Source organism: Zeus faber, assembly GCF_960531495.2.
Source record: "Zeus faber genome assembly, chromosome: 13".
NCBI lineage: Eukaryota > Metazoa > Chordata > Actinopteri > Zeiformes > Zeidae > Zeus > Zeus faber.
In genome coordinates, this window is record NC_137198.1 from 10,828,565 (window position 1) to 10,842,524 (window position 13,960).

Genomic DNA, 13,960 nt, shown 5'->3' on the forward strand with positions numbered 1-13,960 from the left:
TCGCGTAACAGAACTCAGATCTGAAATGTAATGGCATCGGGCCCGTGGCTTTCTTCACCGCCGTCGTTGTTTTTGCCAAATGCTCAATTGTTAGTGTCGTTTAATAAAAACGGCGGCCAAATCTGTGGTATTCGCTTGACGTTATTTATAGGCGTCTCATCTGGGGTTATGCCTCCAGTGAGCTTCCCTCTTGTGACGATGAGGCCGTTTGGTGTGAACTGGAGGCAGCGCTCTCGCAATTGTCGTGAGGATTGGATTCCAGCGGAGCTTTTTTGTTTTTTTATTATTTATTTTTTGCACATGGCTGTGAGTTAATCACGCCTCTGTATTAATCGGGCCCGTGTTTGTAGATTTTTCACCAGTGAAAGCGCTGGTGGGAACACATGCGGGGCTGAGAGGAACTCTGAGTTCTCAACAGAAGGGCCTTGAGTCATCACTGCGGCCCGAGCAGCCAGCCGGGCGGCCGAGGGGCTGGCGCAGGGGCGCCCCCTGGTGGTGCGGAACCTCCCTTTCCAGAGTCGGTCGGATGAGTAATGGCACCGGGGAGCTGTGCCGATGCCGTACGCGCAGGGGAGCCATGGATGTGTTTGCCGCTCGTACGGCGTGTGTATGAATGGATGAATGGAGGCCCATTGAGCGGCCATGGTGGGTTTAAGAGCACCACATGCTTACACTTTGATTACCACCCGCACGTCGGCATCGGTGGCGTACAGCTCAGAGGCCTCTCCCTCCTGTAACGGTGGAGACATGAGAAATTATCCGGCTCCGGTGATCGGTGTCGCACACCCGGGCTGAGTATTGGGCAGGATCTCTCGGTTTCAATACAGAAGGTCGACGTCGATCTACTGACATTTTATGCACAATGAGAAGTGCTCCCAACTCGTCAGCACAAACTGAAATGAAATGTGTGACTCTGGTGACACCTAGAGTCGCGGAGTATTTAAGCAGAAAATGGTTGCATAACTTCCGAGGTATTGAAATCACAATTTGCTAAGTCAGTTCAGAAATTGAAATGATAGAATTGAATCGTATCAGTTTTATTTTTTTAAATTGTATAAAAAAAAATAAAAAAATAAAATTCACCCCGCCCCAATACATGCATCAAAATGTACTTTCTTTAAAACAGGGAATATCAATAAATCTTAAATGTGACACTGTACCTAGATATCAGACAGCGCCCCTCTCCGTGCGTCTCCAGGTGTGTGAGGAGCCTCCCTCCATCTGCAGCCCCATGAAGGAGCCCTTCTCCCCCATCAACAGCGTGGTGTCCACGGAGCCGTTCAGGGGCTGCTACGTGCGCGCCCAGCCCTTCGACGAGTTCCCCTCCGGCAACCGCCGCTACCTGCCCCCCCAGGTCCGATTCACTCCACTCCACCCCTTTCTATCCTGGTTTTGCGTCCGTTCTCGAGAAATGACTCTCGTAACTTGTCCTCGGTAAACAACACCAAAAAGCATAACTTGTGTACAAAACTGGAATATTGGTGAAATCTTTTTAAGGAAAAGTAAAAATCGCTGATTTCCGAACTATTTAAACTTATAACAACGTGTCTGTGGTGTTACATGCAGTGGTGGAGTACTTGCTCTTAAATGTACACTACTTTTATGTACTGTAAATTATTACAAGTAAAAGTACTTGTTTTATCCAGTGCCATTCTATTATCCAGTCTTCAATAAGGCTACTACATCTTTTTTTTTTTTGGGCTAAATAAAGTGTATAGTTTGTCACAGTACTTTACAAGTAGTAATATACAAATTTAAATAACCGTGTTAGAAATGTGGTTGATCATAGATAAGTAGAGATATTTGCTTTGAAATGTAGTGAAATGAGTAAAAGTTAAATGTACTTGAGTATATTTTATTACTGACCCCGGAGCACCACTAACATGCCATCATCATTTGGTTGATCGTAGACGTCTCCTCTCTCGCAGGTGTCCTTCAAGTCGACGCGCCACGTCAGCTTCCACATGGACGAAGAGGAGATCGTGCGCATCAACCCCAGGAAGGACGTCCTGATCCGCCGCTACGAGGACTACCGCCACCCGGTCATGTGGAAGCAGGAGGCGGAGCGCGACCACCCCGACTTCCCCGCCGCCTTCCACAAACTGGACAGTAAAAAGTGCGAGTACCTCTTCAACGAGGGCGCCGGCGGGGAGCCGCGCTCGGGCGCCGGCCTGGGCCCCGGCGCCGGCATGGGGCTGGGCCTCGGCAAGGACACGTCCATCAAGACGCAGCCGTCGCCCCTCCTCAAGTCCAAGAAGGGGCGGCGGCGGCGGGAGGACGGCGAGCGCTCGCGCTGCATCTACTGCCGCGAGATGTTCAACCACGAGGACAACTGGCGGGGGCAGTGCCAGGACGCGCCCGACCCCATCAAGCAGTGCATCTACAAGGTCAGCTGCATGCTCTGCGCCGAGAGCATGCTGTACCACTGCATGTCCGACTCGGAGGGGGACTTCTCCGACCCCTGCTCGTGCGACACGTCCGACGAGCAGTTCTGCCTGCGCTGGCTGGCGCTGGTGGCGCTCTCCTTCATCGCGCCGTGCATGTGCTGCTACCTGCCGCTGCGCGCCTGCCACCACTGCGGCGAGGCGTGCCACTGCTGCGGGGGCAAGCACAAGGCCGCCGGGTGACACCCCCCCCCCCCCCCAACCCCCACCGACGCCCCTCGCCCCCCACACACCCGCCCCCCGCGCCGAAACCCTGGAGGCCGGGACACTCTACCAAGCTCGCTAACACAAGACGTCGATCGAAGCGGAGGTGAATAAATACATTCAAAAAAAAAAAAAAAAGCGCCGACATCCTTGTTTTCGTGGCCCATCTCGGATGGGGCGGCACCCGTTGACTCCCCTCCCCCCTCCCCCCCCTCGGCTCTGGGGGTGGGATTTTGGAGATTTCAGTTTTGCGTTTGTCGCCGACAAGCAGCAGCGGAGGACGAACCAAGATGCTTTGGCGTGGGGGGGGGGGGCTCCGAGTGTCCAGCTGAGCTCAGGAGCTGAACCTGAGGAAGGAGGAAGGAGACGTTGAGATTAACAGACTCTAATTACTAAACACATCTATACACACACACACACTCTCATTCTCACTCATATTCAGACGAAACCAGGCCACCAATGTCAGAACTCTACTGCAAGTGACGTGTAACTATGAAGGAAATTTGTCTTTTGTACAGAGAGCAAAAAACAACAAAAACAAACACAAAAAAAAACAACCTAATGACAAAAAAGAAAAAACAAAACTATTATGCCTAAAATATTTGCTGTTTGAGTATGCTAAAAGGGATATGTTCTTGCTTTTTTTTTTTTTTTAATTTAATTTTTTTTTTTTTTTTTCGTTTCATTTTATTTTTTTTGTGAATTTGCAGTTGGGTAACAGTGGCCTTTCCTTCGCGGCTCATGCGTTTAACAGTGTAATTATTAGAGCGAGTGCACGAGGAATTGTATTTTCCGCCCCCTCCCCACCCTCCCTTTCAAATTGTATTGATAGATAAACCGCCATATCTAGTGTAACTTAACATGTCAGAGATGTTGCCGTGGTGGTTGCGTAGCCTCCGTGCGTTTCCTCGATTCTCCTTTTTTCATGGAATGTTGGGGGGGAAAACACCCAACGACCCGACATATTGTTTCTGCGGCGGGGAGCGGCTTTGAACGTCAACGCTTCCATGTTGGAAAGGAATTCCCGATTTGGACCATTGAAATGCATTCCAGCATAAAGGGACAGATTCCATGAATAGAAGGGAAAAATGGTAATTTTTCCAAAAAAAAATAATGACACTATTTTTGAAAAAAAAAAAATAGCATTAGAACCTCTTGAACTCTCCTGGTTGAGACCGATGCATCACATTGTCATATTCTTTATTCTTAGGTTCCCAACCGTGGCCCACTTGTTTAGCTTTGTAGTGATTTTTTTATTTTTATTATTATTATTTTTTTTTATTTCCTCCTCCATTACTGTTTTTTTTTTTGTCTGTTTTATAATCTCTTTTTATTTTTTTAATTTATTTATTTTTTTTTGTTGACCTTAAGCAGAATTTATGCTCAACCAGCAAGTTTGTTTTAGCGAGTAAGGGGTTTTAGAAGTGCTCCTTGGTTGAACGATGAGGCACTTAAAATTAGGCTATTCTTTGGATGTGATCCACAGATTATAGAGTTAGTCTGTACATAAATTCAGCCAATTGAACTCCCGATTTTAGGACGATTCTTTGGAACAAAACCCACTGTGAAAGCACTGGTCGACAAGCTTTGGTTACAGCATCCCCCTCCAAAATTTTTCCTCTGAGTCCTCGTAGATTTGTCCCGCGTGACGCTTGCGTTTTTTTTTTTATTTTTATTTTTTTTGTATTTATTTTTTTAAATTAAATCGACACCTTCCTCATCCCGACAGTTACAGCCACAGGAACCTCCCCTCCCCCCCCCCTCGCATGTTTCACCCATTCACCGAGCCCTGAATGAATGAACGAATGAGCACGTAGTCTTTTTTTTTTTATTTTCATTTTTCTTGGATATGCCGAGCGATGGAGGAGGAGAACGCCACGTGCGCGGCGTCGACGGAGCGATTCGGCCGACTCCCCGGAGCATCCGGGAACACGCACCTCTGCGTCTTTTTCTATCGCCCCCCCCCAGAGTGGACAGCGGCTGAACTCGGTGTAGAGATCCTTTTTTCTTTTGGGTGGCAGGGGCAGGGGGGACTGCGAGGGGTTTATGAAACCACCAGAAACATTTAAAGAGGCACCGATGAGGAAAGTGGGGGGGGGGGGGGGGAATCCTCAGAATAACACTGACGCTAACTTTTTTGCCTCTGTCTAATTCCGAATGGGGAATGTGAAGTTTGACGGTTGCTATGGGATTACTACGGACTCTGCTCGCCATTCTTGGAGGATCGCTCCCATTCAATCTGCATAGAGAAATGGAGAAAATGTACAAAATGTGCAAAAATGAAGAAAAGGAAGGGTTTGCCACAGATTTTCTGCGGCCGTTTTTCACCGAGCAAAAAAATGAAATAAATGCCGACCGGCATTCACGGTCAATGTGAGCGATCCCCCCCCCCCCCAGATACGGCGGCTTGCTCCAGCAACGTGACGTCGGCTTCCCATTCCCTAGCAAATGGTCAATTCATATTTTGGAAATTGGGCCACACTAACATTAATGAGTTTTAGTTCCCCGCAAAGCTCCTCCTGGCTTATCATAGTGGTTCCCCCAAAAGCTCCACAAGACTGAATTGGAGGCCGGGGACGGACACGGTTTCATCCCAGTTCCACCCACCCCTCCACCCCCTCTGCGATAAGTCCAGAAGCACCAACGCTCCCTTTACTTTCTATGCAAACGTGAAAAAAAAAAACCTAAAAAAAAAAACTTAAAAAAACAAGACAAAAAAAAAAACCCACCCGCGGTGAAACACATCGACCTCTTTTCAGACCGAGCGAGCGGAGCGACCGGACACTTTAAAAACGCTGTAGGTAGATGGAGGACGCCCACACCTTGGTACCAAACTCCAAACGCCTGTAAATACGTAACACTATATTTAAATACTGATAATAATCCCGTTTTCTTTTTCCTCCTTTTTAAAGAAAGTTTTAAAGATAGAGCTGTATTTATCGTCGCTGTCAGCATATACTGTAGCTTCAATTGACAGCATTATGTACATAGGTCACCTTTTAGTATTATTTCACATTGAAAAGTAGAGGGCGTTCGGGATGGAGACGACTATTGAGCTAATAGAGTTTCTCTCTAGTTTTGTACGGCGGAAGGAAAGGAAAGGATAGCGCTAACACGGTACAGTAGTGGCAGTCCACTTATTTCAAAGGTTTGATATATAAACAAATATATATATATATCTATCTATATATATATCTATATATCTATATATATAGATAGATAGATATATATAGATATATAAATAAAGCTGCTAGATACAATCACTAATTTTATTGTGTTGAGAGAAAATCAGCTATGAACGACTGTTAAAAACAATACCTAGTTCTCCAACAGCGTATAACCATGATTACGAGTGTTTTGAATGTCTAATTGCTCTGCGTGGTGTGTGTGTGTGTGTGTGTGTGTGTGTGTGTGTGTGTGTGTGTGTGTGTGTGTGTGTGTGTGTGTGTGTGTGTGTGTGTGTGTGTGTGTGTGTGTGTGTGTGTGTGTGTGTGTGCGTGTGTCTGTGTGTCTGTGTGTGTGTGTGTGCGCGCCGCTTCACCGCAGTGTGCGTGGGTTAGTTTCACATGTGGTATGCATGTGCAGTTAGCGTGTAAACAAATGGTTTGTCCTAACAGCCTCCCGTTGGATTTGGGTTTCCCCGCAGAACGCGAGCTGAACCAAGGTTTGAAGAACCTGACGAAAACTTGCTGGCTGAGAAGCAAAAACGTAGGATGTGCATTTATACAAAGTCTAGAGAATCCTGAAGTAACTCTTCTCATTCTGCATTAACCAGCACAGTGCAACTTCCGCCATGTACTGTATTATATATGCAACATGTGTCTGTCCGCTTCACGATATCTGTTTTGGTTTCTTCTTTTTTCTTTATTTCTTTTTTATTTTAATTTTTTTTTTTTTTTTTTACCTGCATTACGTAAGACTTCGGTTTTCCTAAAGGTGCAGTGTGTAGAATTTACGGAACGGACTTGGCAGAAATATAGAAACATTAATATAATATTCACAAGTATGTTTTAATTGGTGTATAATCCCATGAACATAACAATTGTGTTGCTATCTTAGAATGAGCCGTTTTTAATCTACACAGGGAGCGGGTACGCTTCACGGAGGCCGCCATGTTGCACCGCCATGTTTCTTCTACAGTAGCCCAGAACGGACAAACCAAACACTGGCTGTATTGAGGGCCTTTCGCTCTTTTCCGCGGCCACCGTCTCTTCCGCGGAGGCCGTCGTGTTGCACCGCCACGTATTCACGTATTCGTAGTATTGAGCGGGTTGCGATCCGCAACCTCCCCGCTAGATGCCATTCAATTCTACGCACTGCGCCTTCAAATACATTGCTGCGAGTCTTTTATCTTCTTTCAATCTTGGAAATTGTGCATATCCTTGGGAACGCATACCAGTGTAGAATCTTGACTTTGTGTAGATTTAAACAAAAAAGAAAAAGCCTCTATAAAGCTGTTTCTCTTCAGTGTATTGTTTTTAAAGGTTACTTTTCACAGCAGTTGAGTGGTTACGTTTCAATTCTCCGATGCTTTGGTGCACTGATGATATGTGTAAGCTTTTTTTTTTTAAATTTTATTTTATTTTATTTTTTTTTCATCTTACAGCGCTTGATGATGTAACATTTATGTGATTAGTTATAAATAGTGGAAGACATTTGTGTTTTTTGAAAAATTGCAGTATAAATGGTACTCTAACTATTCTGTAAAACACTGCCTGTTCTCTTTACTTTCGTGTGTATATTTCTTTCCTGTGCATCTTTTCAGTTTCTTAGTGCCATCAGCTTTTACACCCTGACAACCTCGAAAAAGTGCCTCACGTCCATCCTAGTTTCCATCTTACAACTTAACTTTTGTTCCGGTTCTATTGGTTTCTATACGTCTAGGTATTTCTATCACCATTTGAAAATACCAAGTATATGATGTAAAATTTATAGTCCCAATAACCCATGTCATAGTTGTATTTTCTTTATACAGATGTAGCTCGTTACTTTTCATAAATATATAATGTAAATATGCATACATATGTTTGTAACTGTTTTTATGTTACATCATACACTTGTAATTTGACATATCAAATAACATTATCATAATAAAATGGTGAGTTTTAATCCTGTTATGCATCTCAGATTTTCTTCACGAACGCATCCATTTACCCCGCTTCCCGGATCGGAAATCACAACTGTCAGTGGATTCTGCTCTGGTTCTAGTTGTCGTAAAAAGATTGTATGAATTAATCATTGACTCTTGGACGACACACGTTTGCCTGCTCATATTTCTGTGTTAGTGCAAACAGGACGGAGTTCTTATACGGGACTTATTCTCCCACCTCCATGAACACGCCGCGAATTTGGACGGGCCCACAGGCCCCTTATTCATACACAACCTACAGAACACACAACAGAGTAGAGAACACATGGAACAAGCAAGTTATCAAGCAATATCTAGAAAAAGAACGTGGTGCGGATATCGTGTGCACGTCAAGTAAGAACATGAAGAAATAGTGTTTGGGTTCAATGGGCCTATAGGGCCGTGTTGCTTAGTTTTAATGTTGTCTGTGAAGGTTAAAAGTCTTGAGCTTTGTTTGAGTCGTTACTATTCATTTATATAAATTACTAGATTACCACACACACTATATATATATATATATATATATATATTATTATCTCTATTCAAAATTGTAATTTATTTTTAATTACAAAAATACAATTGTGAACCATTACTAAAACACATCGTTTTGATCTCTGCGTTGAGGGTGACGTCAGATTTTTACACCCTTGAGTTCCCCGGGGGGGGGGGGCGGACATATTACGACGTTGCACACGCGTCCGAAAATAGAGCGACAGTTCCGGTCTGGGGCGCTTGTTTCACCACGGCAGATTTAGGCGGCTGCACCGAGTCGAGCCATGTCGGTGGAGACGCCGCTGGGGCGCTGAGGGAGCGCGCCATGGCGAACGCTGAAGCTCCGCCCGTCACAGTGGCCGGTGCCGCGGCAACCTAGTCGGAATATCTTTTCGGGATGGAGTCTGATATTTTGGATGCGCTGGAGCAACTCGGGTGAGTAGCGACCTGAAGGCTCTGACGGCCACGCTTGCTAACGGTACGTAGCACCGGGGACGGTCCGCTCGGGCGAGGGGCGGGCTCTGACCCCCCCCCTCTTTGAGATCCGCGCCCCGATACGTGTCTCGGTTTACGTTCGGTTCGATTCTTGCGATTCTTCGTTCATTCGATTCCGCTGCTGCAAGGCGCGGGGAGGGCGAACGAGAGCCGGGGGAGTCTGTTCGACCCGGTTGGACACGATGTCAAATGACGGACTCGCTGGAAGGACGCGCGCTTCTCATACGTCGTCCGGGTGAACTCTCTCGAAACGACACGACTTTGGCGGAGAATTCCAACGCCACGGTTCAATGGTTCTACCGCTGTTTGCCTCGAACCGCAACGTTGTAACTGTTTTTGAGTTTGAGAATGGAAAATCCACTCCTGGTCGGGCGCCGCGGCTCCGAGCTCCCCGTGTCGTTTCGAGTGAACTCGACCGGAACGAGTCGTCCGCCAGCCCGCTCCGCCCGGGTGCCGGGGGTGGGACGTCAGCGAGCACCGTGTGTTCCGTGTAAGTGCAGCCTCCCTCTCCCTCTGCGGCGCAACCCAGGTACGGGGGCCCCCTCCTGGACGAGCAGGCTCTGCTGAAAGCTGCGTTGGAAGGCCTGGGTTCCGCTCAGTATGTGGACCTGTGCATGTGGCTGGGCTCCAGGCTGAAGGATGCGTGTGATCTGGAAGAAAGCCTTTCTTCGGGACCAGGTAAATGAGGGGTGTGTGTGTGTGTGTGTGTTTTCTCAATATGGCCTGTGCATTTATATTCATCTGCAATATATCAACATGCATGCATACATAAATGTTTTAAATTCTGTGTCTACTTTATGATGATACTGACTTGTCCTTTTACATCTCACTGCACCGTACTCTGTGGACCGCATGTGGCAAACCGAAATATTGCAACCCTGAAGCCGTCAGGAAACCGTGCTGAGTATCGGTGGCTATTGAATGAACCCTTCCACTCATGGCTTCCTCTCCTTCGTTTTTAAATTTCCTTTCCAGATGACGTCGACGGGTTGAAGTTTGAGATGAGCGGCTTTCTGAAGGAGCTGCGCTTTCCAAATGAGGGATTCCTGTTGGGCCTTCTTAAAGGCAGCGTGCAGAGCCAACGGGAACATCTGCATCTCCTCCGTATGTGGACGCTTCGGCCTCCTTGTTGTGTTTATTGTCCCTTTATCTGTATCGCCAAGACCTACTTCTATAAGCGTTTACCCTCTATTTATCCCACCATACCGCGCACGGTTTAAACTGTAGTTATGCAAATAATTGGGTAAAATGTCAATTTTTGTCAGAATTATAACGGAATACTCACTGTTTGCAAATTGCAGGGGGCCAATACCAATAATTGTGAGGTCACGGAATTTGAAGACCACGTGTTTTTTTAATTTTCAGTAACTTATTTACTGCTTCAGACGCAACCTGAAGCACTCACTCAGTTCCAAATTTAAAATGGGGATGCAAATTGAAAGCAACTCTCCCATGATGCACTGGGGTTAGCTTTATGTATCTGAGCGTAGTTTCTGATCCAGTGTATGAAACGGCTCTCAGTATGTGCATCTCTAAACAATGCTGTTCTAAAATGTTCTGTAAACACATGCTCACCGAACACTATTAGGTCGCACCTGTAGACTAGTGTCGCGTAGCCAGGGCTACCGCCACACTTTGTTTTAGCCCTGGAGTTGTTGTTTCACGTAGTGGCGGGGACTTGATAAGACGCAGATACCGGAGGGGGAGGAGAATACCCGTTGAAATAGTCGCCCAATGGCAGCTTTATACCAACAACCTCCATCCGGTGAGTCACAACCTGTACGCCTACTTATTCATGCAATTATCTAATCGGCCAATCTGGTGGCTGTGGAATGCACAACATCATGCAGATACGGGTCAGCAGCTTCAGTTAATGTTCACATCAACCATCAGATCAGGACGGGGGAAACATTTGATCTGTGTTTTCCACCGCGGCTTTGACGGTTGGTGCAGGCAGGCCGGTTTGAGTATTTCTGTAACTGCTGATCTCCTGCAATTTTCACACACACACAAGTCTCTAGAGTTTACTCAGAATGGTGCTGGGGGAAAAAAAAAAAAAAAGACATCCAGAGAGCGGCAGTTCTGCAGACAGACACACCTTGATGAGGTCAGTGGAAGAATGGCCAGACTGGTTCGAGCTGACGACGGTAACCCCGATAACCACTCTGTACAACTGTGGTGAGAAGAGAAACATCCCAGAATGCACAACGTGTGGAAACCTTGAGGCGGCTGGGGCTGCAACAGCAGGAGACCACGTCAGCTTCCCCCTCTGTCAGCCAAAAACAAAGCTGAGGCTGCAGTGGGCACAGGCTCACCAAAACCGGACAGTCGAACACTGTAAAAACGGCGCCTGTTCTGATGAATCTTGATTTGTGCTGCGGCACACAGGGTTGGGTCAGGATTTGGCGGCAACAGCGTGAATCCACAGACCCAACCTGCCTCGTGTCGACAGTCCAGCCTTCTGGCGGTGGTGTCATGTTGTGGGGATTTTTATTTTTTTTTCCTTGGTGCACCTTGGGCCCGTTAATACCAATCAATCATCGCTTGGACGCCACTGCCTGTTTGAGTATTTGGTGCTGACCATGCGCATCCCACTTTACCGTCTTCTAAACGGCTAATTCCGGTATGATAATGCACCATGGTGTCATAAAGCGAAAGACGTCTCGAGCTGGTTTCGTGAACATGACTATGAGTTCAATGTTTCCTTCCCAGTCTCCGAATCCAAACAAACACCTTTGGGATGTGATGGAACTGGAGATTTGCAGCATGAACGCGCAGCCGACAAATCTGCAGGAATTGCGTGACGCAATCATGTCAACATGGAGCAGAATCTCCAAGGAACGTTTCCAACGTCTTGTGCCATCCATGCCAAGAAGAGCCGAGCCTGTTTAGAGAGCGAAGGGAGGCCCTGCGCAGTGTTAGTATAGTGTTCCTAGTAAAGTGCTCAGTGGGTGTATGCTCACAAGTTTATTTACATTTACATTTAGTCATTTAGCAGACACTTTTATCCAAAGCGACTTACAATTATTCAAACACCGACGGACGCAGCCATCAGGAGCAGGGGGGGGGGGGGGGGGATTACATGACGACCGGCGTCATGTCCACATGTCAATTCCTCCCTTCCGCTCCAGTGTTTCTGAGCTCCGAGCTTCAAGCCGCCCAGATCCTGAGCAGCAGACTGGACTGTGCCCAGAAGAAAGACGCGTGTCCGGCGCGTCGGGACCTCCACGCCATCCTCCAAACACTGGAGCTGAAAGAGCCGACGGGGAAGGACGTACGAGGCCTGTTCTCCCAAGTCGAAGAAAAGGTGGTGTACAAATGGAAACTCCAGAAATAAACAAACATTTTAAATGGTAGAGGCAGCGCAGCGTTCTTTCTATTTTTAGGTGCGTGTGTGTTTTCATTAAGCTGACGTGTTCTGTGTATTCTTCAGATGAACAAAGTGCTCGCAGACCTTCCTGCTGGACACGTTGGAAACCCGGTGCTGAAGAGCACTCTGAGCCACGAGCAGTGGGTACGCAGATAAAGTTTCAAGTTTATCCATTATAAGATTATGGGAGTGTTATACTGGTGGTATTAGTTTGATATGAGAAAATCCATAGTGGGATTATCTGTTCTAGTGAAATCAAACAGCTATTTTCTTCCTGTATTTTTATTTTGTCTTCTCAGGAGAAGCTGAACACTATCAACTCGGTGCTGTCCTCGGAATACGAATGCAGGAGGAGGATGCTGATCAAACGACTCGACGTCACGGTGCAGTCCTTCGGCTGGTCTGACAGAGCCAAGGTAGGTTCTTCGATTCATGCGACTGTCGGTGATTTTCGGACGATTTTTATTTATTTATTTTCTAAGGCAAAAACATGTAACACAAATCACTAGATCTGTATCATTGGAGTATATACTCTGCTTGAACTTTTGATTTCAAGCAGAAGTTCTCAAACTCGGGGCCGTGGTGTCACAGGACATGTTTAGGACCGAAATATTGATCAGTATATATTTTAAAATAAAATGTAATCCATTTGCAGCTCCAGTGTCTTATAGCGGCCCAAATGTGAATTGTAACTCGTGACAGTGGTGCCAGCTCTGAAATAAGACATTTCTTCTTCCTTCTAATTGCTGTTGTGATCATTTTGAGACCTAAACACAGGGTCAAAGGCCAAATGGGAACCTGTTATAATTACCTTTTATCAACATTTGTTTCCCTGAATTAAACTTGCCTGGGACCATTGTCATGCGGCTACAACATGAGGTTCTACTTGTGTGTTGTCTGGTTCTACTTGCAGGTGAAGGTGGACAGCATGGCCGGAGCCTACCAGCCCAAACGACACTCTCTGAGGCTGCGGTCGTCAGTGGGCGTGTCCGAGCTGCTGGCGGCCAGAGAAGAGCTCTGCAACGTGGTGAAGACCAGCAGCGGCTCCAGCACCGAGAACACCTGCTGCGCCGTCAACAAGGTACGAATGGAGCATGGAATTCTTCCGCTCTAGAGTTTTGGTGGCGTATTGTCATTTAATTGATGTGAAAATTGTAAAAGAAAAAATATTGCATGTGCAAAAGTTATTAAGTTTCTCCCCCTCTGTGATCCCCTCACATCAATTTTAAAGGAAATCCAACACCCATATTTGAATTCAACGGGCCAAGAAAAAAGTTTGTTTTCCTGGAATAATCGCCCTGAACGGGGATCTTTTTGTGTGTGTGTGTGTGTGTGTGTGTGTGTTAAATCAGATTCTAATGGGCCGAGTTCCAGACCGCGGAGGCCGTCCATCAGAGATCCAAGCCCCACCACCCGAGATGCCGGCTTGGCGACAGAGACAAGACGGGGGAAGAGGAAGAGGAGGCTGGAACCATGGAGGTTACAGGGGCAAGAGAGGGCGATATTACAACTAGTCATTTAGTTTTTGCTGCTTTATAAATTATTTCCAGACAGGGTTCATAGAGATTGACCTCCATTTTGTACACGACAGGACTGGCAGCATCCTATGAAATGTGATTCCCTTAGTCTCCTAGTTTTCACTAATTGTGTATTTTGCTGTATTATTTCTCTTTTCTATATTTTACTATTAAAACCTTGTTTGAAAAAGGTCACTGAGCCCTAGTTTTGTTGGTGTCCCAGGAACAGAAACGTCAAATATCTGGAGTAAATTCGCTGTTTGCAAAATAAAGGGAATAGTGCAGATACGGCAGGGGTTTGAACTTTCTT

At 46.4% G+C, this 13,960-nt stretch overlaps 2 protein-coding genes across 3 annotated transcripts in view; both read left to right on the forward strand.

The window, feature by feature from the left end:
- Positions 1 to 7,751, forward strand: part of spred1 (sprouty related EVH1 domain containing 1) — a 37,863-nt gene extending 30,112 nt beyond the window's left edge. The window contains exons 6-8 of one of the 2 annotated variants that reach the window (XM_080012387.1): positions 1,199 to 1,354; positions 1,929 to 2,387; positions 6,295 to 7,751. In XM_080012387.1, coding sequence (XP_079868513.1) covers positions 1,199 to 1,354; positions 1,929 to 2,387; positions 6,295 to 6,306 — 627 coding nt within the window. In that variant the 3' untranslated portion in view covers positions 6,307 to 7,751. Of the gene's footprint in view, positions 1 to 1,198; positions 1,355 to 1,928; positions 3,262 to 6,294 lie in introns of those variants that run through there. The other variant, XM_080012386.1, reaches the window with a different exon arrangement.
- Positions 7,752 to 8,555: 804 nt separating this feature from the next.
- Positions 8,556 to 13,845, forward strand: fam98b (family with sequence similarity 98 member B). The gene is made up of 8 exons (XM_080012285.1): positions 8,556 to 8,703; positions 9,293 to 9,441; positions 9,739 to 9,867; positions 11,895 to 12,070; positions 12,197 to 12,277; positions 12,433 to 12,549; positions 13,047 to 13,214; positions 13,486 to 13,845. The coding sequence occupies exons 1-8, from the start codon at positions 8,666 to 8,668 to the stop codon at positions 13,645 to 13,647; spliced, it is 1,020 nt and encodes a 339-aa protein (XP_079868411.1). The 5' UTR covers positions 8,556 to 8,665; the 3' UTR covers positions 13,648 to 13,845.
- Positions 13,846 to 13,960: the final 115 nt, after the last annotated feature.

Coding starts and splice junctions, on each gene's coding strand:
- fam98b (XM_080012285.1), top strand. CDS start 8,666: ATGGAGTCTGATATTTTGGATGCGCTGGAGCAACTCGG. Junction 8,704..9,292: donor GATGCGCTGGAGCAACTCGG/GTGAGTAGCGAC, acceptor GGCGCAACCCAG/GTACGGGGGCCCCCTCCTGG. Junction 12,550..13,046: donor GCTGGTCTGACAGAGCCAAG/GTAGGTTCTTCG, acceptor TTCTACTTGCAG/GTGAAGGTGGACAGCATGGC.